At 42.1% G+C, this 27,556-nt stretch overlaps 1 protein-coding gene across 11 annotated transcripts in view; it reads right to left on the reverse strand.

Moving 5' to 3' along the window:
- BCAS3 (BCAS3 microtubule associated cell migration factor) overlaps positions 1-27,556 on the reverse strand; it is a 319,099-nt gene that overhangs the window by 188,409 nt on the left and 103,134 nt on the right. For 9 of the 11 annotated variants that reach the window (XM_032707130.1, XM_032707128.1, XM_032707136.1 and 6 more), the window contains 5 exons: positions 25,257-25,407; positions 18,271-18,315; positions 12,037-12,161; positions 11,276-11,441; positions 10,011-10,111 (listed from right to left, as the gene is read on the reverse strand). In XM_032707130.1, coding sequence (XP_032563021.1) covers positions 10,011-10,111; positions 11,276-11,441; positions 12,037-12,161; positions 18,271-18,315; positions 25,257-25,407 — 588 coding nt within the window. The remainder of the gene's footprint in view (positions 1-10,010; positions 10,112-11,275; positions 11,442-12,036; positions 12,162-18,270; positions 18,316-25,256; positions 25,408-27,556) is intronic. The other 2 variants (XM_032707131.1, XM_032707129.1) reach the window with 1 other exon arrangement.

Genomic DNA, 27,556 nt, shown 5'->3' on the forward strand with positions numbered 1-27,556 from the left:
CTTCAAGTGAAAAGTGATGCAGATCAACTCTAAATGTGGAATATATTCCTGCCCCTCCACCCTGAGCAGCTCTGCTGAGCCACTCCACATTTAACCAAAGGGGCTGAAAGAAACCACATTACAAATGAAGTTATTTGTGTGATAATTGTCAGTGCCAGGAAAGCTGCACAGAAGGGACTGTGGGGACACAGATTTCAACACAAGCCAAAGCAAAGGCTGAAATACAGCAGAGCTGATATTTCCCTGGAATTCTCTGGATGTGATTTACACACTTTCATGATTAAGTATGAAAAAAAAAAACCCATTGTTTCAAAACTTCCCCGTGACATTTAGTGACAAGTAAAGAAAACAAACAATTTGTATTAATCTCAAATAATTTGCATAGACATTTCTGACACGTGAGCAGCACCCAGGCAAATACTCACGTTTGAGGAACACTGGAATTAACATGCAGCGGGTTTGTTCATAGATGGGCTAATTATACAATAAATACCTAGAGCAAAGACAAATCTTCATTCAAAGATTATAAATTGTCATCTTTCAGCAGCATGAAAGTGTTGGAACAAAGAACCACTACAGCTCAATTGTAGTGCGTGCACTTATGGTTTTAATTTGGGAACAATAAATCATTAGTTTTTACTTAGTGCTGTGTACTCCTCGAACCAAAAGGTTTTAATTTTCTCATTTATATAAATAAGCTTTGCACAAGTCAATTTAATTGAGAGTTATATATGAAATTCCCGATGTGCTCTTCTCTAAGAATGTTTGTCCAAATCGGGAGCGAACAAAGGCACTTGAGGCCTATTTGTTTGGTGCACATGCCTGCAGACACCCCCAGAGCTTGCCTTTATTCCAGCTAAATACACACTTCCAGATTGAAATAAGTTTCTAAAATCCAGTAGAAACAGGCCAATGTACTCCTAACCAACCCACTCAGCTCTGGTGGCAAACAGGTACTCGGGATAAAAGGACACATCCTTGGTTTCGTACAAATCCCACCCCAACATCTGATTTTGATGCTTTTCCTGTGGTTCCTCAGTTATACCTAAAACAACCAGAGGTGGTTTAGAGACCTGAGGTAATCACAGGCTTGTCAACAAGCTTCAGGAGTGCTTCTCCCCAGTTGGATTTACTTCATGCTCTTCCTGGAACTGCTGGCATTGGTTACTCCGTGTCACCCACGACAAGCACGAGGGGACGGTTCTGCTTTAGGTCTGCAGGCAGCCCCTTCAAATTCCCCTCACAGATGTGATCTCCCTCCTGTCAGAGGCTGGTTTTGGGGTCCCACAGTCGGGTTTGCCATGGAGAGCACACCCAAGGAGCCCTCAGTGAGTCTGTGTCAGCGACTTGGGGCTCTGTGCCTACTCTCCCTCTGCTCGCGTCTGACAGTCAAGAGAAGATCAGAGGTTCATTTGGAATGCTCACAGCCATGTTTACAATAAACTCTTTGCAGTCTGGTGATATGCTCTACTTGTTTTTACTTGTAGCTCTGTGTTGCTGAACCAAGTTCTGGTTTTAATGCAGCTTTCAGCTTGTAAACTTCTGCAGGAGCACGGCAGGCAAATTAAAATATCTCCTTTTACCCAAAACTTCTCCCCACTCACTTTTTTTTCCTGTGAGGACTTTCTGACATCCTTATATACATAAATATCATAAAATTAAGCTTAAAAAAAAGCCCTGTAAAGTAGTTTAGTTGGCCTAAGAGTTATTTCACAGCACCAACTTATTGGAGCTTTATTCAGTCATTATTCGTGTACTGCCCAAAGTTTACTGGTGCTTTATGGACCATCCATTCTCTGTATCAGCATTTTAATACAGGAATAAGTAGGTCTGTAATCAGGACATGAATTCTCCTCAGATCTTCCCAGCTTTGATAACTTCTTTACTTGCTCCTTACTTACACTGGTCTGATGGTCAACAGCCTGGAGGTTTTTCCCCCCCAAAAAGGTGTTTAGGCCTCACCATCACTCCTGGTTGTACTGCAAGGCTGGTATATATTCCCTGTGCTTAATTCCAGCTTCCATCTCTAAAGTTCCCTTAGGAAACCAGTCAAGCACGATGAACTTTCAGGCTGGGCAGAGCTAGAACCTGATATTACTCACAGTCCAGAGCACCTTAAGGCTCAGGCTGTGAGCACACAATCAGTTCTGCACCAAAGGAGAACATACATATCCTTCCCCGAGTTAAAGAACAATTCCAACCGCACGAACCCACGGCGGAATCCATCTGATGGCCATCTTTAAAGAATTATGGAAGAGGCAACTATTTCTATAATTCACCGACTTCAAAAGTATGTTTGACATTATTGTCGGGAAAATTATGTTAACCATGGATTACTGTTACAATCAAAGTGTGTAGTGAGAAGTCAAGAGGCTCAGTAGTAAATTTTCAAAGCGGAGCGTGGGGATTTACCCGTTTGACTCCCATTAACGTCAATGGGAGTCGCGCGGCCAAATCCCCGAACACTGCTTTGAAAACTGACCCCTGCGTGTCCACGGACCCCGCTCTAAGGAGTTCCAGATGACCCTGCCAGAGCAGTAAAGAACCATTTCAGCATGTGCCCTCGTTCATTAGGGTTGTTTGTACACATCTGAAAGTGTTTCCATCCCCGGCCGCCGCGCTGCTTCCAGCAGTCGGTTTATAAGACGTGGATTAGGGAGGGTGAGCTGATGGAGCCACGCAAATGCCCAGGTGTATCTCTGCATCAAACCCTCAACACACACGTTCCCAGCACCCAGAGCACTTCACAGAGTTAATTTTTATCCACCTTGTCTATATTATTTCACAAACAGCAATTAGGGCTGGAGAATATATCATGATTTACTCCACTGCTCACGGGACTACGCAGCTCTTTCATGACCTGACCCCGCTCCCATTTACCCCAATCAGGCCATGCTCAGGCAGAAATTAAATTTGCTTCCCTTTAACACTCAATCCTAGTTCCTGCAGGGAGCAGAAAGTGCAGGTTACAGTTTTAGGGAAACATAGTTTTCCCTTAAAAAAATAGCATGAACTCCAGATTCATTAGAAACACCTTCTCTGGAAGGGGACCCAGATCAGCCTGGAATCTGTTACACCTCCAAGCGTAAGAAGTAAACCTGAAAATTCCATTTCCACTCTTTGTGCCTGTTGCCAAAAAAAATCCAAATACATGTAACAATTCTGTAAGAGAAATGCACATTTGGAATCAAGTTTCACTGGGAATTCTGTAACCGTACTCATAAAAAATAAATATAAATGTATATATTTCTAGCATATCTATTTAAGATCTGCAACAGTTTTACATGCAGTAAAAAATTCCAGATTTTAAATTGTCAAAATTCTTCTCCAACATATTTTACCTGTTTCACTTGTATGTTCATACAGATACACATATCTTCATGTAATATAGAGAGAATACCTGAGTCAAGAAAAACACTTTAAAATTAATTTTCTGAAATTATGAAGCTCATTTTCCTGCATAGAAACATCCCCCTCCAAATTTCAAGGAATTACTATTTTTTTCCACAAGAATATGGATTTTTACAGGACTCCTGCACAACTCCATTGAAGCTACTGATGGAGAGTCCCAGGAAGTTCTTTTAAGAAATATGTTGTATTCCTTTATTGCATGGCAACAACTAAGGAGAATTTTAGGAAGAAGATACGCTGGCCAGTATTATATATTGGGGAGGAAGAATAATAATGGCAAAATGGGACTCTAGAAAATAGATTCCCTGGCACTCAGATTTTGCAGTTTTAAGCCTGTCACACACAGTTTTGTGAAGTCCCTCCCCTGTGGCACCAGGTACAGTTGAAAGGGCAGGAGTTTGGGCAACGAACAGATGAAATGATGGCAGGTTGGAACATTCACTCCCATCCCACAGCCTGTCCCAGCTCCTCTCCAGCTGCTCAGGTAAACTCGTGAGCTTCCCGCACTCCAGGGGGAGGCCAGAGCTTGGTTTGGATGTGGATATCCTCCAGTAATGGGTTATGTTCAACTGGCCAGTTCTCCCTGAAGTGCAGAACCAGCAAAGCCCAGCAGAGACACTGGGCTGGGGCAGCTCAAACTGCCCCCAGCTCATGTCTGAGCGTGGCCCTGCTGAGATGTCACAGCCCCGGAGCAGAAGGGCTTTGAGCACCTCGTAACCACACGACAGAATCACTGCTGTTACAGCCCAGGCTCTGCTTTTGATCAGCTCTATTATTTCAAACTGAGTTCCCTTGTGATGGACATTGAACATCCCCAGAGCAAGGGCCAGCTCTGGCCTCCCCAAAACCACCCCACAACACACCAGAGGTACACACAGAGGGGATGTACCATAACTCGTGTTCTTGGGAGGGATCAAACCCACTGTTAAATACTCACACACAAAAGAATGCAAGGAGGAAAATGGAGGTAGAACACTAAATGCCCCTCTCAGCCCCAGTTCATTCACCTGGGAAGGGCTGGCAGACCAGTATGTCCAGATTCCTCCTGTGTCTGTGGTGTAACTCCTGTGGCAGCAGCTTGGCTGTGACTCCAGGCACCACGGCTTGGTTTTCATAGGATCTGTCTTCACAGCTCACAGTCACACAGTTATTTAATACACCCTCCCCTCCCACCCTCCACACTGCTTTCCACAGTATTCACCAGCTCTGTGTATGTAATTTTTATTTCCATCAATGGAATGTAGGAAAGGAATATAAATGGGTCATAAAGAACCCCAATGCTGCTGGGAGAAGCCCTGCTCAGGGTGCACAGCCTTCATGAGAGGGAGAAGGAAGTGCAAACATGATGTCAGAGTTACAGAGATTATCTGTATAAATGGTGTTATCATTTAGCCCAAACAAACAGCAGGGGAAGGCTCACCCCTTCCCTTTGAAGACAATGGATAGTTACTAAATTGGACTTCTAATGAAAGCCACTTTCAGTAAAACACAAGAAATGTGCAGCAGTTGGTCCAGAAATGAAAATCTGCTGTAACAGCCAAAAGTCAAAGGCAGCTATAAATACAGGCCTTAATCTTTTCAAGAATCCCTTAACAAAGTCTATAAAACTGATTATATCTTCAGGCCCAACTCAAGAGCAAATTCTTACTCAGAAATAAGTAACAGCCCTGCAAGTATTACTTGGAGAGCAGGACAGGGACAAAGAAGGAGAATGCAGAGTAGTGGTTTGAATCCCAACATCTTGGAATACAAATTACATTGCATTTAGAATAAACAATTAATGAGGCAGCAGCAGACTGGGCTACAGGTCCATTTTTCTGAGGGAGAAACAATTTGCAGAAGCGGTCAGGGCGGGATGCAGAAACAACTGCACCATTCCTTTTAACACAACAGAAATGCTCTTTGATTATTTAAAAGCCAATTGCAAAGATCTGTCTTCAAAACCTCCTACTGCAGGTTTAATAGCAGAGAGGTGCAAGTACACTTACCAGCAACACTGGAGTAAAGTACAGACTTTTGTTTTAACAAAATCTATATTTATACGATTACATTTCCTATGGTTGAGGGCAGCTGTAATTAATGGATTTCCCTCCTTCCCCTAATGCAGTCATTTGTCAATTTAAACACAGAATGCCCAATCAATTTTGATGTATTTAGTAAGCAATTTGTCAGAGTACTGCATACCAGTTAATATATTAATTCTTGTCACTGGCCCACTCCTGACAACTGCAGGTCGTGTCCATAAAATTGGTCCTGATGAGCCAAAACTCTTGCCTGGAACATGAAGGTGCCCTTTCCAGAGCCAGAGGAGAGAAATCAGGTCTCAGTTTATTCAATGCCTTCGTGGGGCAGTTTTTGGTCTAATTCAGGGGGTTTATTCATTAATGTGTTAATTGGCCACCTTTCAGATATTGCAAGTCCTGTCCAGCCCTCCAGTGCAATGAAAAAGTGAATTCCAAGCGGAGGGATAAGGAAGAGAGGAAATGAGAAGAACGAAACAAGGATGGCAGACCTTCTGCTGTGATGCAAAATTCCCTATTTCCATGGAAATACCACTGTGTGCCAGGCTCGTGTCTGTGTGGATTCAAATGTGCCAGGTTGGACAGGGCCTGGAGCAACCTGGGCTGCTGGAAGGTGTCCCTGCCCATCCTCACAGCATCCTCAGGAGTTTATACTGCCAGAACCATCCTAATTCCTAAGTATCAAACATCTGGAAGAAAGCAGGATTTAATGACAAAACTTGGCAGTTCTCTGGAGAAAGCCAAGTCCTTTCTATTTAAAGTTCCTGTGGACACCAAAACCTCTCCTGTGCACGTGTGTAGTGCCTTGCATGACTCTCCTCCCACTGCCAGGTCTGCTAGGAGAGTCTAACTACATCACATGATGGTATTTATGCTAGAGAAAAAACAATCAGGAAGAATAAAATGTGACTTAGATTTCCTTCTGTTGGGCTTAGATTTAGAAGTTGCTCAGGTCACAGAGAGGGAATACCAGAGACACAAATAAGCTAAAATATTATGGATTAAATCAGAGAAGGGTAGGGGAGAAACATCTGAGCCCTAACACCCAGCACTGAGGACCTGAGGATTGTAATAAATCCGGGGTTTTGTGGGATGAACTCTTATGGAGACGACGGCGAGTCTGGAATCTGCTCTGCGAGAAGTGAGGAGGTCTCAGGACGGGATATTTTCACACTGACCAACTGCAGAAAGCCTGAAACAGTTGGCAGCAGGATCCTGACACTTCCTGCAGGCCAGCAGGTTGTGGAATTCTACAGGCAAGTTCACTTTCAAGCCATGAAGGGTGCAAATCTCCTGCTCCCCTCTTTCTCCCCTGTGCCCAGCCCTGGCCGTGCTAACGAGCTCAGGTAGACACACAAACTGCACACTCTCATCCAGGTTTCTGCAGCAGATGTCCCAGCTGACCCCAAAGCAGTGGAACAGCTGTGCTGATCCACTTACAAATACCCTTGGGATAAAGGTCTTGGACACTTGTTGTACAAAACCTTCCTTCAAACAATGGCTCCTTGTTCCTTCCCTCTGAGCTGCGAATGCCACTTCGAGATTCTTCAAAGCCATTAAAAGCTGAGCTGGGTGTCAAGAAACGGTTTTTAAGAATATTCACTGCTCAGCACGAGAAGCCACCGGCCTGGTTTATACTTTTGGAGAGGCTGAGGGAGATTTTTGGCCCCATGTTTTGGCACCAAACCTCTCCTTTATGGAAGGCTGCCCGTGCAGCCCCGCGAGCAGCCCTGCCAGACGTCTCATTGTTCTGCCGGGCTGCTGACAGAGGTACTCTGTGCTAAAAAGCACACTGAGGGTTTTTCAATGACCCAGGGGGGGCAAAGGTCACTTATTTATAAATGGATAATGAGACCTAATGCAATGTTCCGAGTGTGGACAAAGAAAGGGTCTATCCATACCCCCCTTGTGACTTGGTCATTCAGGCTTTTATTTCCCCTGCACACTTAATGGAGCCAAACAATTGGCAGAAATGCTATACAGGGCTGGGGAGGAACTGCTGTGTTCCACCTCGGGGACACATCCAAGCAGAGCCCCTGGACGGCGCCAGGGCTCTGGAGCATCCCCCCAGCCCCTGCTTTAGCCACCTCCTGGCAATTAAAGGCCCTGATGGAAGCAGGAGCACGTGGAAGCCCAGGCTGCAGGTCCTGGCAGAGCTGCAGGAGAGCAGGGCCACAGGACCCGGGTCAGCAGTTATTTAACAGGTGTCTTGGGCTCTGCTCTGGGAAACCTGCTCTGACTCCATTTTTTTTCAGGACCTTCACTGAGTGGAGTCACACTGAACCAATCTGAACACACACACAAATTCCTCTGTTATGCCATTTTTAACATGTCCTCTAGATGCTGTTCCGTGTTTATTATTCTATTTGTGTTTGGTGTTTATTATTCTACTTTGGTGTTTATTCTTCTGTTTTTCTCTGCATTATCTTTGCATTTCATAGAGACTGGAAGTGGCATCAGTGCCACAGTCTGGCAGATGAGGTGGTGTTGGGTCAAAGGTTGGACTCGATGATCTCAGAGATCTTTTCCAACCTCTGTGTGATTTACATTAAAGAACTCCCATTATGTGAATTAAAACCCGAATTAAAAGTTGCATAATTCAAATAATACAAGTTCATCCTATTGCTGGAATTTGGCTACCCCTCATTCTTCTTCCTTTACAAAGTTTTCAGCACAAAACCATTTGAAATGTGCAGTATTTGAGCTGTTAAAAAAATGTTAATGAAATACAGAGTGAGCACCATCCACCCCTGATTTTAGACATGGGATAAACGTGACCTGTGCATGTGATACTCACAGAAAGGCTTTTGTTCAGGCTCTATCTTTGCAAAACATGGCTTTTAATTTCAACAGAAACTAAAAAGCAGACAAAGTGCTTACACAAAATGTCCAGAATTCTCCAGAGAGCATCCTGTGCTCTTGGACCCACATGCAGTAACTGTGTGCTACATACAGTAATTTCTATATTTCTGTGGAGGGGAAATAGCTGAAACAATGTGGATGATAAAGACATCTAAAACTGGAGCAGAGAATTTGAGAAGGGTGAGGAGAGGGAAGAAATTTGCCCCAAGCAGGTGAGCTGCACAAATACAGGTTGTAGTTGTGAATTAAAACTAGTTTTGGAGGCTGTCTGAAGACCACTCATCAGCAACAAATGCAGAAGCAATGGATCAAAATATTAATACCAAAATAAATTATCATCAGTACAAGCTGGCAGCAGTTATTTAAAGTACAACATGAAATTAGACTTATGCTCTACAGTTAACAACATCTATTATATGCTTTGCTATAAATTACTAACATACTTGTTGACATGATTGTACTCTGTGTTTCAAAATATTCATATGAAAATTCCAGTCTAGGCTTGCACACCTCATTTTTGACAGGCTCACTTGAAAATGGTGATCTGTGTTTGTATCCTAAAACATACAACCAAAATACAGCCTTGCACTGACCTTGGAGCTCCCAGCAGAACCCTCTTACTTGGAAGTGGAATTAAAATAAGGCAGGGATTGAGCAAAAAATTCTACCCAAAGTGCAAATCTAATGGTGCTGTGCACTATTAATTACTTTTTCATATTCTTGTCCACCTTTTGAGTTTCATTCCTATCTTCTGTGCAGCACAGGAGGAAGAATCTAACCCTGCAGGTTTCCAAACACCCTGGGCTCGTGCAGCAGATGCACAGGTAGAAGCAACAGCTCAAATCTGGCCCCAACATCCCTTTTTCCCAGTCACACCCAAACTGCCTCCTGGCCCACATGTCCACTGGCTGCATTTTAAATGTCCTGTCACAGCCCCTGCTGGCACTGGCTGCACTCACAACTGTGCAGAGGGTCTGGTTTCCCCAGGGGTACCCTGACAGATGCCAAGAGTTGTTCCCTTGTGAAACTTGGATAGTTACATTGCTTTGATCCTGACTATACCCTGGATAAAACAGAGGCTTGCTACTCACTGATAGTAGTCTTCCCTTTTTTGAATTGTCAAATAAAACCTCACAAAGATAATAATTTGTCTGTAAAACCAAACACGGGTTTGTAAAAAAAAAAAATATATATATACACACACACACAAATTTTACCTATAGACATAGATATATAAATGTCTCTGGATATGCCATGCCATGCATATTGGCTCCCTGGCAATGATGTGGCTGGTGGAAGCAGTGCCAAGGTTCCTGAGGGAATCTGCTCCCTGAGGCTCTGGCTGGAAGGAGCCCAGCAACCAGGAGTTCCAGGGGAGGGGGAAAATGCAGATGCACTCACTTGTCACTGAATTCATGTGGAATTCACAACAGGAAAAGGCAAAAAGTGTGAGAAGGAACGAGGTGAGGAAACCCTGAGGACTTCAGGGGATCCAGTGGGCCCTGCTCTCAAGCCAAACACTCCCATCTTGGCTGGGTGACAGCCTCTCAACTCTGCTTCATGTAAAAAATCCCAAAATTACATTCAGTGCTCCACACAGTTAGTTATACACTGAACATACACTGAAATTATTACAGGCTGAAAAACCAGCTCAGAAAGCCCCACTCTGCAGAAAATGTGCACATCAGACAAGACAAGAAGTTGTCAGCTACTCACAGCCAGCCAGAAGATACTGGTAGTACTGCACAGCATCTGCAGCCAGGAGCAGAGGATGGTTTGCATTAAATGGTGGTTGGAGCTCATTCCACTGAGGAGTTCTGAGGTAAAACACAAGACTATTAATATTTAAGCTAATACAGAGAATGTAAATCAGTGTTTCTGTCATCACATGCAATTATCTATACAAGCTCGCAAAATGTTTGTAATTATTTAAATTAGCTTGTTCAAACACTGCAGCACACCACAGGCAGTGGAGCAGCAGGGCCAAACCCTGCAGACTGTGAGGCAAAGACAATTCTTCTTTGTTGACTTGCAGCATGGATTGCACACACACAAAAAACCAAAAAAAACCAACAAACAAACAAACAAACAAAAAAAAAACCAGAAGGAGGTTTAGATTAAGTTGGCAAATATGTTTAGGACCATTGTATGTCATGCTGACATTATATAAACACACAGCAGAAAGTGGGGAACTTTTTTTGTTCTGTTCACCAGTCACTGAGCTCTTTACAAACTGTGAAAATAAAGCTGTGTAAAGTTAGGGACTATTGATCCAATTAGAATTTTCAATTCCATTACAACCTGCTCATTTCAACAATAATGGCCCCCGAAGTCTGTGTTGTAATTTTAATTAGGGTGGGCCATTCCTAAATAGCTTGGTAAATCAAGTATTGATCAGCCCAGCCCAGCCATGAGCAGCACTAAGGAATATGGGAGCCGAGGAAAATCGATAGGAAAATATTTTAAAACGTCAAAAGCACTGACGACACTTTCTCATCAATTTTTGTTTACTTTCCTCCACCTGTCAGGAATAATTTCTTCAACTGTCTGAAGAACTGCTACCTTCAGCTGGCTCCCAGGATAACTTGCCTAACTCTTTGCAATGCCTCAGTGTGGAAACCTCCCTCCTGTCTCACAGCAGAATTCTGTGCTTCAACACCACTAAAATAATTGTTTCCGGTCCTTATATAAAAAGTAAATTACAATCTGATCATTTAAAATCACCAATTAATAAGGAGCCCTGTTGACTTGTAAATATGTTCATGTAGCTCCACGTCCACAGAAGTATTTAAATGGGACACATAAACACTAACAGAACTATATGGAATTTCCCATCAAGTGTCCCCTCCTTCAATGGAACACTTTAAGAGTCTTTAGGATGAGTTTTAAAATAAAAATATGAGCGATGCAGGTCATGGAAAAAAGAAAGATCACAACCACTTTCTGGACCAAAAGAAGGCAAAGTGAAAGGAATGAGCTACCTAACCAAAGTCCAGCTGGCTCTGGGGCAGGTCAGCATTTCCAGGGGGGTGTCATCACTGATTTTGGGAGCTGTGCTGAGGGGTCTTGGCTCCAGGACATGCTCCACCAGGCTCCCATAACAGCTGATGATGTACAAGGACTCCACCACAAACTGCTTGGATTGATCTGTTTGCAAAAGGAAAGAAAATCTCATTGCAGCAGCGCAGCAGAAACAGAGAAAAACGTTTACAGAAATAGAAGACTCTGAGTTCTTTAAGTCTTTTCCCTGCTGTCAAAAATTGTGAATTAAAAGAAGCGAAAGGGCTGGAAAGACAAAAAGGAAACTGTGCAAAACACACAATTTTCTTCTTGTTTCAAAAATATACAAATATCTCATAAAAGAGAAAGAGGGTGGAACAGAGTTTCTCGCCAAGGTGTGTTCAGGGAATTACACAAATGTCTGGACATTTGCTTTAGCAGAGGTGTCTCACCTTTACCTTGCAGGCTTTTCAGTGCCCCTTCACACAGTAGCTTTGGATTGAACTATCAAAGTTTGTTTTCTGTCCTTGTATCATAATAGAAGATCAATGATTTATTTCCCTAATTAAAATTTCTTGTCAATTGTCCTGCCTACCAAAACACCCCGACCGTGTACCCAAAAATCTCCATTGTCAGGGCGTTCAAGGAATAAAATCCACACTGATTTCTCAGAACTTGTCACAAAACGAGAAAACAAAGCATTCAAATTTAAATGCAAGCCCTAATTTTGTAAGACACCCACCTTTTTCCCTCTTCAGACCGGAATTGTTTGCAAACCATGACCTTGATGATCCAAAGACTGCGGCGACACAAAACTCTCCCCCCACAGACTTACTGGGTGAAATCTGGGGAGCTGGTTTGGATTTGCTTTAAAAGAAAGAACAAAACAGAATTATACAAGTTAAAAATGAAGGTGTCCCTTCCTTAGCAGTCATTTTAACCTCTCAGTTCAGAAATGGTGACTATCTGCAGTTCCCATAAGACTGAGCAGGATTTACAGGTGCTCAGTGTCTCCCAATGATAGGTCCCAAATTCCCACTGAACTTATTAACTGGAAGAACAGTACTGGCTCCTAATGGAGAACTGGACTGTTTAAAAGACCCAATATTGAATATTTACATCCAACAGAAACAATTTCAGAAGTGAACACAAACACTTGTAATCCTCAATCCTTTGAGAATGAAAATACAGATTCCGGGGCAGCCATTCCAGGCAGTGGAGATTTTCTGGCATTTGCAAAAGAAAGTCAGGAATAACCTGGACTGCTGCTCACTTCTAACTCAGCACAGCACTGAAACCACAGGATATAAGAAGGGGGAGAGGGAAAACATGCAGAGGATAAAGGGAAGGGAAAGGATGCAACACTCACGAGCCACGTGTTAGAACAGACCAGGAATTATATCAGGGAAAAGCAGATTAAGAGACATTCTGCTCTGCAACCATGATGTGTATGGAGCAGGTAAAAGGGTTTATATGGAAATTTTATATTCTGTTTTCCTGAAACACCATGCAGTGGTTCCTGCCCACAGGAACCTGCAGGTACAGAACACTCTGCTGTGCACACACTCAGCACTGTGTCCAGAGCATTGCCTGATTAAACCAGATTAAACCAGGATCCCACCCTTTCCTTAAGGGAAAAGCTGTCTCAGAACTCCACACAGGATTTCTCCTTCTCCATTTTTGCTTCTTCCCCCTCTTTTTAATCAAATTATTTTATATTTTTCCATCTCTACTCTCTTTCCCTGCTCCCTTCTCTTGCTGCCTCTTCCTCCTTTCCTTTTTTCCTCTACTAATATATTATTTCTTATTTCTTCTACTAATTCCTTGCTCCACTCTATTTCAGCCTGTGATTACACCACATTAACCTGCTCAGTTTTAAGGAACAATCTTCAATTTTTAAGCAATGATCTTCAGAGAATGGTTCTGAGTGTGCATATAAGTGTGTGCAGACAAATCACTGCAGGTGTTACAGTGCAATTAAACAGCAGAAAAATACTTTGAAACGGCAGAAAACAATTTAACTGTTGTATAATTGTAGTTAATTTATACTAAAATACCACATATATTAATAAATCACTCACATAGCAAGCCTATGTATCAGTTAGAAATTAAAACAAAAAAAGCTCTTTCCAAAGGAATTCCATCACATTGATCTGTGCCCATGGAAAAATTCAGACAAACTTCCATGGACTCGGATCAGACCTGAAGCTCTACAAGTGGGAGAAGCTGGAATGTCCCAAAAGAGCAATTGCAATTTATAGTCAGTAACTCTGCTATTGAACCACCACAAAGCACTTAATATCCAACTGTTAAACCTCCAGCTACACATGGCTGGGTCAGAAACTCTGTTCCAAAAAGTTCCTGACTCTAAATATATTTATTCCCTTGCTTGCAGTGGCACAGCACAATCTATATTAGGATATTTAAATTGATAGTGTGTTAACTAATAAGTGTTTTATGAGCTGGTCATAAAAAAAAAAATAGATTTCTTTCACTTTGAAATAATCATCTGTCACACAAACAGTATTTTTAAGCAAATTGTATGTTGAGAACTACTTTAGCTTTCACCTTTCAAGTGTTCCCACACTAAAATTCCTTCAGAAACTAAAATAGAAATGCATCCACTTATTAGAGTGGTCTACACTTCAGTAAATGATTGTTTTTAGTACAGAAGAAGATTGTTCAGAAGGACATTGTCACCCAGCAATCAATACAAGGCACACCACGAGCACAGGTCTGACTCAGCCACACTCACTCTTAGAAACTCTTGACAAGAAAATCTTTCTACATTCTCCTAATATTCTCAATATTCTCAATTTTTACTCAACACAGCCTGATGCATTTATTAAATTATCACTTAAATTATTAAAATAACTGTCAGAGGTTCATAAAACAATTCAAAATGGGAAAAAAAATTTTGAAGTGAATGCTATTCTCAGCTACAAACTGGAGCAAACTTCAGCAGAGACAGAACTGATTTCCATTCCTTCAGGCCCTGAAGCAGAAGTGAACCTGGGACTGTGACAACCCATTTCTGTTGGGTTCTCCACACTCTTGTGTTCAACCCAATCCAGTCACAAACACCCTCAGAGGAAATGGTCTAAGCTGGGTTCTATTTCCACCTTGTCTCTGAGATGTACATCTTTCAAGGCAAGCACTTAAGTGTTGGTTTCAGTGCCAGAACATTTTCCCTTGGAGGAGGATGTTTTGTAGGCAGAGAGAGCAGAACTTGTAAAACACAAGATTACTCCTGTGGTTAAACTCAGCCCTGCTGGAAAACAAAGCAAACAAACAAACAAAAAAAACAACCTCCCAGTTCATCGGTTGGTTTGGACAGAGCTCTGAAAATACTGCTGAGATGTCAACAAGTCTCTTCTGAAACCTCTTGCAACTGAGGGATTTTTAATTTTACCCCCATTTTCCTCCATCCCTGAGTTTTCATCGAGACATTCCAACTCTTTTTCATCCCTTCAGCAAAGCTCTGAAGCCCAGTTATTCTCAGCCACTAGCAAAATACATTTTCGTGTCATTGTGATATTTTAACAGCTTGGAAACTATAAATCCTCGTTGTTCTGCAGATGCAAACACCCTCCCAGCTTTATAAATGATAACAAAACAATCATGTGGAAGGTGGGTGCTGAATGACTTGTTTCTGCTCTGAACTCCTGCTCTTTCCTTGCTCTTGGCTTGTCAGCACTTCATAAATTATTCCAAAAGCTGAAATTAAGGCACATTTGGCCTCATTTTTAAAAAACAGCTAATTTTAAAAGAAGCTTCACAATATAGTAACTTCCAAAATGTTGTGCCAGAGGTTTTTCCTGAAAAGGGAGGCAGGAAGAAGCTCAGGGTGTTGGGAATCAACACTAAAACCAAGACAGTGGTTTAGTAAGAGGCTGCAAAGATTGAGAATCACTTTGATTTTATATTTCCAACCAAGACAGCGAAGCAAATGGGACCAAAACATTCCCCATTATATTTTCAATCTTCATTTCTTTCAAACATTAGAAACAGCAGCACTACATGTAAGACATCAGGAGGATGAAAAAGCAGTTTACTTTTTCCTCTCTGGTTCTACTCAACTCTGCAACTACACCTGGAATTCAATGAGACACAGCAGCAGTTTTATCCCAATTGTGTCTCTGCAGAAAACTCTACCACAAATACAACAGTAATAAAACCACCTTTGAAATCTTGTCCTTTTAGCTCTTGCTCTGCTGTAAATTTAATAAGAGCTGTGTCTCCACTGCAGACCACGTCACATCACCTGCCCCTGCTGGAGTCAAAGTCAGTTCCAAAAGTCAAGTTAATGCTAAAACCTGGCTCAATATCACAGGATCTGGGGAAGTCTGTGCTGTTATTAACTTTTCTAACACAACTCTGGAGGGTTATTTCCATTCTAAATGCAGAAGCACCGAGATGGAGACACAGGGAAAAACATCCACGGGTATTTTCTGCTGGAATGGCACAAAGAGAGATGGGAGGGAACTAAAGAGGAAAATTAAGACATCACTTGGTCACAGCTTAAAAAGTAGTGAAGGGACCCAGCACAGCGTGGAAGTTCTTTCATGCTGCCAACACAACAAGAGCAGATTAAGACCTATGGAAACTATTCAGTGCCACCACTTGTTGACTTTGTAACACACCAAACTCTGCCCTAATCTCTGGGAATGTACTGTGTTAGCTCTCTATAAAAATGCTAAATAGTTACAATATTTTAACTAGTTTGCATTTTCTGTTCTGTTTTATTAATATGAATTAACATCAGTAAAATATTTTGAAAGCCAGAAGGCTGTGCAGTTCACAACTGGGGTTCCTCAAAGAGCTTTATGTCTCACAAAAGTCTTCTGGCTCCTAAATGTACCTTTAAGTTCACAGTCAAACCAGTAACATGAGTTTTAAACAACAAGTGAATTGCATCTATATGATATGAATGAACTGCCTTATAAATTCAAATATTATTAATCAAATAGTAAGAGGCTGCAAAGACTGAGAATCACTTTGATTTTATATTTCCAACAAACACGTGAGAGTCAGAAAAGCAAAAGCATTTATCCACAATTCCACACTAAACCCACCAAAACATTGCTGAAGGGAAAAGCTTTATCTCAGCTACAAAAGCAGCAGCAAAAGTATCAGGAGAAAAATCCTGGGTGAAATTTGCAATTACACATAAAATTATAAAAAAAAAGAAAAATCCACCTCCAAGCACATAAATTTTAATTAGTTTATCGTTGTGCCTAAAACAAGGAAACCAAAGCCAGGTTTTCAGTTGTCACATCACGACCAAAGCAAGGAAAAGCAGGGAAAAGGAATGGTGGGCTCCTTTATTCACCAGGCTCTTCCCTGTCAAACCTCCATTCGTTTTGTTTACAGAATTTTAGGTCTCATTAAGACCTTAATGGAAACAACATGATTTCTTCCCCCACCCAAAGCGTGGTTTTTTATCCTTAATTTCTCTGTAGACTTAGCAAGGACCATATTTCTGAGCTTGCACTGGCATTAAACAAACCACAAAAAGAGTCTTGGGAAAGACAGGCAACGATTTTTGAGCTTATTTCATATATTCCCTCCCTTTAATCTCGGCCTTTTAATCTTGCCTCCATCTCAACTCATTTCTGGCTGACAAGGATTTGTGCAGGGGGTGACTGCCACAATCCCCTGCCAAAACTCTTCTTCCAGAGCCTTTGGTGCTCTCAGAGCCCCATCAGGCAAAATTCTGAGCTGTGTCATAATCTACATTTGGAAATGGGGTTTAGGGAGATGCTTCAGTAATTAGAAATTCTCCAGGGTTAAGGCAAAGTCCCCTTCTTTCCTTCACTCTTTAGTGCCTTTGCTTCTCCTGGTTTAGCTCCCATAAACCCCATAACTGCCCTCAGCCTTTCCCTAGTGAGGTTTGTGTCCTAACAAAGCTCTGAAGAAGTTCTTTCTGCTGGAGACAATATTTTGGCACAGACACAAGGGGTGATGAACGTGGAACCAAATTCTAGCAGCAAAACCAGGAGCCACGTACAAACATCCTAACAGACACTGACAGGAACAGCTCAGCAGTATCTTGAGCTGAATTAAAAACAGACAGAAAACCCCCAACCCCAAAAGAACCAAAGCCCAAAAACCTCCAAGCTGAAAGTTTTTTAGATTTCCTAAGATGTTCTCACTTCCCCAGTTCTTGCTGCCCAAAACTTGGACCACCCGACCCTCATCCCATTAGGAAATGGAGGTGATGTAGCACTGCTCAAACACTGGAGCCCCAAACCCAAAAAACTTGTTAAAACTTGCTCCTTCTCCTGTCTTTATTCTTACAACGTGCTGCAATTTTTCATATTAAACCAAAACCCCCTTATTATTTCAAACATCCCGATTTTAACAGAACTGTTTCCCAGGGCACGGGGTTGGAATGAGATGATCCCAAAGATCCCTTCCAACCCAAATCATTCCGTGGGTTTTTTTTTTTTTCTCAAGTGAAATCAGCTTTTCTTTTTCCAGTGCCCATTTTATTTGCTGCACCTCTCTCTCCCTGCAGTACTTTACTGCCTACTCACTGCTAATCTGGCTTATTTTCCAGAGGTCATCATCGATGTTTTCTGTCTGTAAGCAACTTAGTGCTCCAATAATAAAGGAAGCAATATAGAATTTATTAAAAAAAAAAAAAAAAAGAGGCTTGTTTGGAAAGACATTGCAGTAATTTCTGCCCACTTAGAAATAATTTATTTTTTCAACTTCCCTGCTACTTAAAAATTCAATGCACTCTCAAAGGTAAAAAAGAAATCAAGAAGGTGAATGCATTTCTTTGCAATGCTCGGTGGTGAACACACATCTCATGGTTTGAAAGTGAAATTATGGGGGTGGAAACCTATGGATCAGCCATGCAGGTAAACAGGTAAATTAATCCAAAATTAAAAAGTCTAAGCACAGAGTTATTTTCAGCCAGGACAGCAAATGGATTTATAGGCATGCTGGGTTGGAACTGGGAACTCACCAGGGAGCTTTTATGGAAAAACATCCTGCTCCAAACAGGTAAGGTCTTCATGGAAAGGGGAAAAATGCACAGAAATTAGATGAAAACTCCATTCCCAACAAGTCCACTGTACATCATGCCATTAAGATTTACTCAGAAAGTCCCCAGAATAGTTTGTGGAACCCTTCCTGATGCCCTGTCCTGGAAGCAGCACCCTGAGCTCCCACCCAGCACAACCCCCCGGGAAGGCTCCTCATGCTGGGACACGGGGAATGCATCTGTGCAAGCTGGGCTCAGGGTTACAGCTCGGGTTAGACTCAGCTTAGGGCTCCCACCTCAGACCTGCTCACACATCTGAGGCAGTGTCAGATATTAAAGTCAAAAGTGATAGAAAAATTAGCACCAAACCCAACAAATCTGTGGGTGTTTCCCGAGAAACGCTGAAGGTCCGAGTGAGGCAGTTTTGCAAATTTACTGGGAGGAGGCAAGTCCTGAGTAAAAACAACGACAGGTACGAGCACAGTGAATCCAAAATTAAAAAGCCTAAAGCCCCCTTTTAGGGGAAATCACTCCAGCCTTTTGCCAGGACAGAAATACACCTTAAATTCAAGATCTTTAGCAACTCTGTGACCCAGCAAACCTTCTTCCCCCACACCAAAGCTTGCACAGATGCAGGAAGGAGAACCCTAACTCGGTTCAGATGTATCTGATGTTCAAATCACCAAACACAGAGCTGAGTGCTTTTGGCCACCCCAACCATTTATCTACACCGTGGTTTTACTGTCATTTTTGTTCAGGTATTTTGCACAGTGGATGGTTTTTAAAGTGGCATCACCCCCATGAATCCGAGGGCATTTTCAACGGGTACCTCCCTTTAGAAAGCCATTGCCATACTGCCATGTGCATAAAATCTGAAAAGGAGGAGCAGGAGGCAAATTTGGAGCTACTCACATGCTCAAGGCTTCTCTGATTCTCATTTGGGCTGTGACATCAGCCACAAAATCACTGACTAACTGATTTTGTAAATGCCGATGGCTCGTTTTCCTTTTTACACCCTGACTCAGCCATAAATCCTGGCCAGTTGAAACAGGTGGAATATTTTCAGGCAATGAACTCCCAGAAAAGGTGCAGCACTAAAGCACTCAGCCATGGGCCTACACAGTTAAAAGGATACCAGCCTGATAAAAAAGGATTCAGTGAACTAAATCTGACACGAGCACAACATCAATGAATGAAGGCATCCTCCCAAAAGAAACATTCAGGTGAAGGTACAGACCTAAACCACACATCCCTCAACATGCAAAGATGTAAAAACCCAATAAAGAAGAGAATATTGCACAAAACCCCACTATTTTTAATTAGTCCTATAGACAAAAACATAATGAAGAGCTTCTGAGCTCTGTGTAAGGGACTGGTCTTTACTTTTTTGTATTTAATAGATGTTTAGTCAACATTTTGGGGGACAGAGCTCATTTGGTAGAACCAACCACCCTTCTAGATCTAATATATCATCTCTGAAGAGAGAGAAAACCCAACTGAATTGTCTGAACTGTCTGATCTCCTCCAAGCCAACACTGAGCCCGAGTCAAAGGCCGCTCTAACGGCTCAACAAAAGATGAGCCCAGCACTATTGCACTGTTTAAATATTTAACTGAAAGCCAAATCTCCTGCAGGACCCACAGCCAACACAATTTAAAACACAGAATGCAGCTTGTGTGTAAATCTGAAGGGTCACTGCAGAGTGGTGGGATCTGCCCGGGAGCTCAGAGTTAAATTTCTAAATTATGATCATGGATGTTTTGGCAACTATTTTTTTTTCTTCTCTGCCTCAGTGGCTCTGTCTGCAAACATCAAGCAAATGACACTTAGCTGAGCCCATTAGAACATTTCAGAAGATAACACAGGCTTTTTCTTTCTCCACAACATACTACGTGGAGCTGATTATACTTGCAAATGAACAAATTCTCCTTATTTTAATTACAAATTGACCCAGGTGAATACAGGCTTCAACTGAAGGTTTTGTTTGGTTGGTTTTGGATAGAAAATCTTGTATCACGAACAAAATGCAATTACACTTGCAAAGACCACAGCAGAGCCTCGGGAAAAAGCTTTAAGTGTGAGAAAACCAACTCAGCGTTTCCTTTCTGCTCACGAGACCTGATTCCTCTAAAGACGACCATTTTCCCCCCCCCATGATATTTATATAAGGGATTGTTTTCCACTCTTTCCTTCCCATAATATGGATGGAATGCTAATTGAGAGCGAGAGGGAGAGCCCACAAATTAGAGGAGAACCCAACCTTGAAGAGACAGCACCAGATGGCCGCGCTCGGTGACAGTCAGAGAGGCACAAACTCACCGAGCTGCCCCTTCCTCGTGGCTACTGAGAAATTCCAGAGGGAAATCAGGGCAGGAAGACGATTTAGGATTCAAAATTCTGACAGAGTTTTCCCAGTGTCTTACCTCATTCTGAGTTTTGGCAAACTGAAAACTGAAACGCTTTGATTTTGCGTTGTAACATTTGATAAAAGCTATTTAAGCTTTTAAATGTGCAATAGGCATTTATTCTGACCCTCGCTGGGATATGCTGCCATGTCAGGAAGCCTTTCATAAACAGTGAGATCTGAGCAAAATTTAGTGCAAGGAACTGTATTTCATATCAGTTACAAATCATTACAGCACTTGCTTTATTCCCAGAATGTATCGTAGAAGCCAAAGGTGACATAAAACACGCCTGGGAAATGGATCCAGCTTCAGACAACCGTGCTGAATTCTTGAGCTTTACTTTTAACTTTTTAATTGACTTTTTCAGCTACTTTTTCCTACTTAATTGTGACTTTGCACTCCTTGTTTTTGTTTTGCTTCAGTGGCAGAACCTGGGACAAAGGAAGCTCTCTGGCACAAAATGAACCAAACCCCAGAGATTTGCTCTGCATAAATATTAAAATGGTAAAATTGCACCAGACACTTTACCTATTCCCCCTTTCCTCACTGGGGGTGGAATGAGGGATGAGTTAAGATAGAGGGGATAGAGTTTCATGTTTAAAAACACACTGTCTGAATCTCCTGGCTGGATAAAGGCAAAGTTTCTCCCTTTCCTGTAGGAAACACTGGATGCCTCTGTTTTGACAAGGCCCAACTAATGCAGGTTCCATCCTGCTGTTCACTCCAAGGATGAACTGGAGAGTGAAGTATGATCCAAATATAATGACCATGTCCCTGGAGGAACTTAAAACAAATACTGCTGTCAGAAGAGCCAACTTGGACAAGAGTTTTTCTTTTGGGGCAATTATTGTATCTTTTCTTTCCCTTTTTCCGTGTCCCCACGTTCTTACCAACTGGAAACAAACTGCAACTCATCCCACAAACACAAGGAACACTTATAAAGCTCCTGCAAAGCACAAAGCTGTCTTCTAGAATGTTCTGATTCACTGCCTTTTATAGACACTGAGATGGATCATCCAGCTCTCCCCCTCTCAAATCTATAAGCTCTTTGTAAATGAGCAATGAATTAACCCATTCACCAGCTCCAACAAGGAATTCAGCATCACTATTAAAAGTTTGAGAGGGAAACTGAGGTATGGATATATAAAGACTTATTAAATCCAGCTCTTGTGCTGTCCTGCATCCCCCTGATCTTTAAAACATCAGATGCTTCCTCACTCATTAGTGTTAGAGCCCCTTTGGGAAAGCCTCTCTGCTCCTTCAGGATGTGCTGACAGCACAAACTGCAGGAAAGCCAGGCAATGGGATGGCAAAATGTAGGGACAGAGATGAAGTGCTTGATGGAGGTGAGGAAATTACAGTGAGAGACTTGAAAAAGCAAGGAGAGAAGCAGGGGAGAAGGAAAGGCCAGCGATGGTAGTACAGGAGGTGACGCTCTCAGACACTTCCTGCCCAGAACGGGGGTTTTGTTCACAGCAGTGACTGATCAGGACACATCCCAAAAATCTACGTGATTGCACGGCACAAAAAAAGCACCTGTGATGAACAGCACAGTCATGACACAATTCCAGACTCCCTCCTTCACTCCCACGGGGCTACAGGGGAACACTTCTGAAAAATTTGCTGCCATTCCACCTGCCAAGCACCGTGATACGCTCTGCAGCTCTGCTCCAGACACATGATATTAAGGGCACTGATCAGTCCTTTCAGTACCTGGAAAATATTTTGCTGTCTTGGACACCAGCAGAACAAAACCCACCCTGACTTTTCGGTTAACAAAACCTCCAAGACTCCCTGAAGACGTTCAGAACTAAAGAAGCTTTTCCTACGTTAAAAGGAAGGTCAGTCCAGACTTTTAATTTTCCAGCATTTCAATCCCGATTTTGACTTTCAGAGCTGTGCTGCAACAGATGAAATTTTTTTAATTTTTAAGGGTACAACAGCAGAAGAGGAGTGAAGAGAGAGTGCAAAAGCCAACTGCCTCTGAGCTCCTCTCCCCCTCTGATCGCTGCACGGTCGCAAGGTGAAGCAGCTGCTCCCAAGGAAGAGCCTTGTTTCCTCGGAGCGCTGCTCAGAGGTGCTGCCCATGTAGGTGTAAATACATCTGTCTTTTGCCATTTGCAGTAATGCAGCCTCCTCCTCTCCTCCAGTGAGGCAGATGGTCCCTGTCCTGTCGAAAGCTCACACTGCACAGCCCCGCAGTGCGACGTGTTTGCAGAAATACGAGGGCAGATGTTAAATATGTTAAACACACGCTTTGCCCCCTGGAGGTTTAAGTTAAGGCTGCTGTCTCAATTTGGTCATTTTAGGCATGCCAGGCTTCTTGGATGCGAGGCATTCCTCTAAAATGTGTTTTCTAAATGCAGCTTTTCATGTTAATTTGCTGCGCTTTCATCAGATATTTTGGATGCAGAACAAATGAAGGGAGCTCTCGGCTCAGTGTGACACGGCGACGTGGGCTGGGCTGAAAATTATGATCCTCATCCACAAAAACTCTACTTACACAGCAGGGTATTTCCCAGGACTGTTGTCTTCCCCCCTTGCATAAGCCTCACTGAGCATTTTAAATTTAATTAGCTTTCAAAATCGCACAGAACGGGGCAGAGACAGTCAGTGAATAGTATAATTTATGGGAAAACTATGAATATGAACACTCTGAATATGTTTAAGATATTCAAGAATGAAACATTCCATAAAGTAATGCAGACTTACTACACATGCAACAATTTTAGAAAGGTTTGCTGGTATCACCAAGCATTCAGGAACAGCCTTTCTAATGGGTTTTGCATGAATTATTATTGCAAACCAAGTGTTTTATCCCAAATCCTGCTCCTCTCCAGCACTCCTGTCCCCTACCTCCTCTGGCAGGCCCTTGGGTGGATTTTTAATTCCTCTCTCTGCCTTGTCCCATCTGCTTCTAAGTGTCTATCCCAGTTCCAGGAGCCCAGATTTCCATTTCTGTCCTTCACTGACCGTATTCTTCAAGTCACATTTTCATTATTTCCCCTCTTTGAGGAGCTGCGACTTCCTGCTCGTCTCCTTGCACACCAACCTCTCCCTCATCCCACCTCCCTTCCTGGCCTCATCCCCATCACACCTGGCTGGGCTTTCCAGATTCACCTGACCAGCAGCACAACCTTTTTTTCCCCCCCTCACCTGTGTTTAAACTGCAAGCAGGAAAAAAGAAAAAAAAAAAAAGGCAAAAATAAGCAGCTGAAATGTGTGTGTGGAGGAAGTTAAACCCCATCATGACCCTCAGATTGCTTCTTTACTATTTCCTAAGTTCCATTTCCAATTCTCTGTGAAGTTCAGGGATTTCTCTGTGCTGAGGGCAACTGTGTGTTCAGAGCTCATGATCTGGCTTCCATGAAATTCCAGTTTCCATGGGGTAAGAGCAGGATTGTTGGATAGACACATGTGTGGCTACACATTTATGTGCACACAGATCAAGCTTCTGATGGTCACCAAGCACCACTCAGTGCACCAAACAACACAGATCTTACAGGATGGCCTGGATGCTGAAGCACAGAATGTGGGAATTACTCAGGGAGAGGAGGAATATCCTGAAAAATAATTCCCAGTTCATGGAACACAAGGTAAAAATTCCCCTCACGAGCAGAGTTTGAGCAGGAAAGCACTGAGGCAAAGGAAGGCAGTGCCTGCACTGGGCAAAAAGCAGGAAAATGTTAGGAAGCTGTAGGGACTCCCAGTTGTTTTGTCCAACAACATGCCATGCTCGATCTATTTTCCTTAAAAATGTAAAAACCCTCTGTAAATTAATGGATGAATCAGACTTTTAATTAGAAAATATTCAGGGATTCGAACAATTAAAATTTAAGAGGGAAAAAAAATATACTCATCACCCAGTAGCTTTCTGTGTTAATTGTAATAAAAGATTTGAAGTTTAGCAGAAGTATCAACTGTTGAACAGTGTGAATTAACTTAATATTGTTACAGTTTATGAAGCTCACAAAAGTCTTCCTAGTAATTATATGTATATTTAGAGGAGCTTTTCCCAACAAATATCCTGAAGTGCTTTATCCTGGCCCAGTGAGAAGAAGCAAAGTGCAGCTGGCTCTGGAGTCCACACATGAGTTACACAGTCCAGCACAGACACTTCAGAGGAAAAATAAGGTCAAGGAAAACAGCAGGATTAGGTTCTGCCTTTCTGCTCAACCTGCCTTTACTGTCTTTGCAGCTCTGATAGTCACAAAAATCAATTCTGCTTGAAAAGGTTGGAAATCCAAACAAACTTTTCCAAAAAAAAAAAAAAAAGTAAACCCACATTTTATTCTGCTTATGTTTCATTCACATGACTGGTGTGCAAACTTCTCCTGAGCCACCCAAATGAATATTCCTGAATTTACAGGGATTTCTTTGTAGGTTTAATTCACTCATCTGATGCTGGTTTTCTTGTCTCCTCTTCCCCCCAACCCCTTCTGCTGCCAAGTAAATTACGTACATTGGAATTAAAGTAAGGAATAAAACTAATTATCACCAGTAACCCAAATTCTTTGCCCGTGAATGATAAATAAGAAGGTTAAGGAAGGTTTGTGCACTCACCCTGTGCGTTTGGTGATGGTCCCCAATGTCATTGGCTGCTTGATCTGAGCAAGAGGCAACACCACAGTCAGGCTTGGAAGAGGCAGCAGCCGAGGGTTCCCGGGATTGTTGTTTGTGAAGTTGTTGTAAGTGTCTTGGCTGTTCAATTTACCTTCATGGGAACAGAGATGTGAGAAAACACATTATTGGGATTTTTGTCTTCATTTGGCATTTCTACATCTGACCGAAATAAGATTTAAAAAAAAAAAAAAGCCCCCAAAAAATAAACCAAAAAAAATCTCCCGCTGCAATTAAAAAAAAAATCTGAAAAAATTCATCTTCATTTCAGATAAAAAATAAACAGCAATGGAAGCAGCAAATACTAATTTTATACATGGGGATAAGCAAGGATTTCCTTCCATGGAAGGGAAATTATTCCTGCTGCTGCTGCTGCTGCTGCCCTGACAGTTTTGTTCACCCACAAGTATTTGAGTTCGATTTGAAGAACAAGCTCTGGATTCCAACTCTCTATTTAAAAAGAAAAGAATATCTGGAAGGGAATTATTTTCCTAAAGTACCACATACAGTGTTGGTAATTGGAAGTCCTGAAAAGGTCGCTTTTGTTGTCCCAGTGGATAAAGACACAGAGAATAATCATCTGCAGAACTAAGGCTGGAGGAAAATCTCAAGTAACTAGATAAAACAAAACCAGGCCAAACTACATGTAAAAATCAAGAAAGTATCAAAAAAGTCATAAACTTCATCTTCGTTCAGAAAGGAGAAAATGAAACATAGGTACTGAAAAAAAAAAAAAAGGAAAAAAAAGGAAAGGGAAAACACAAGCAGAAAACCCCAGAGAAGCCTAAATTTAGCTTGTTTCAAAGAGGTCTGTGCTGGATGGATGCCCAGTCTGGATACGCTTTTCTTACTCCCTGTATCACTCTGTAGTCACAACCTTTCATTCTTCAGTTGGAAAAGGAAACGAGCTCCAAATTTCATGGACAGTAAAGAAAGAAATGCGAAGAAACCAAAGAAAGAAGTTAAACAAAAAAAGGGGCCAGTCTGTTTATAGCAGAATCAAAAGTACTTTAAATAGACAAGCAACCATGAATTAAAAGGTTTAGATCATTAACTTGTTTTTCTGTGTTCCTGTAATGCTGTGAAACGCTGGCTTTGTTCTTAATCAAAAGGGAGCCATATTGGGAATTAGGTTCCTAAACAACTGCTGCATTCTACACAGATATTATACAAATCCCAGGCCAAATCCATACAATCTGCCTCAAGAGCAGCCACCTTTTTTCAAGGAAGAAAAACAGCACAGCAAAGGGTTTCTCACAGGAAGCTGCCTGAAAAGCTTTAATGGTCCTTCAGATGGATTGAAAGTAGGAAAAGGAAGGCGGAAAAATCTTAATGAATGTCTCATCATCCTAAAGACACTCAAGGCTTCCTTCACCCTTCTTTTAATACTATATAACTGTGAGCTTAGGGGGGTTTTATTGGGGGTTTTCTGCAAAGTCCCCAGAGCTCTGCATGTCAGGCTGGCACAATAAGAGAAATGATGAAATTACAGAGTGGATTTTGTGGGAGTCTCCGGTCGCTCAATACGTTTTAAGAGAAATGGCGAGGCTTTAATGAAGAACGAGCCCATTGAAGTCCCAGAGAGCAGATTTCATTAATAGCAATTTTCCTGCACCAACTTGGAATAAAAAGAAAAGGGAAAGGGAAAAAAAAAAAAAAACCAGCCCGGCTGAGTTTTAAATTAAGACTGAGATGCAATTAATTTTTTTAAGATTAGTTTAATAATACAGTCTTGGTTCTTGCAGAAAGGCCCATGAATAGTTTTGTGCATTACTGTCTAATTAGTTACTGTTCATGCAGCCAAGGCCTCTCTGAGAGTGTTTCCCTCTCCCATCTTCCCCTTGATCCACATTTGCACAGCAAACACCACCAGTATCTGCAGAGGGGGCTCCAAATCTGCCTGTAATCTGTTTTCTTTTACTTGTTTGAAATATAATGATTAACTAGGAACTCCTGACCCAAAGGGTGTGTGGTAACAGCCCCTGTCCCCTCTCAAGGCACATTTAATGACCCACTCCCAACTTCCATGTGGTTTTCCACATGCAAAACCTTCGGCTGATTCGATGGAATATTTGCATGCAGAGGAAGGAGGAATTCACAGACGTCCTTCCAACACAAGGATGAGCTGCTTTACTTCCAAGCAAGTTGAGGAATCCCAAGGCAGTCAGGGATACTCAGAAAACAGCAGGATTAAGTCACTTCCTCAGAGCTTTTTATTAATTGTAGTTACAGTACCCTGCAAT

The sequence above is a fragment of the Chiroxiphia lanceolata genome, chromosome 20 (genome assembly GCF_009829145.1).
Source record: "Chiroxiphia lanceolata isolate bChiLan1 chromosome 20, bChiLan1.pri, whole genome shotgun sequence".
Lineage (NCBI taxonomy): Eukaryota > Metazoa > Chordata > Aves > Passeriformes > Pipridae > Chiroxiphia > Chiroxiphia lanceolata.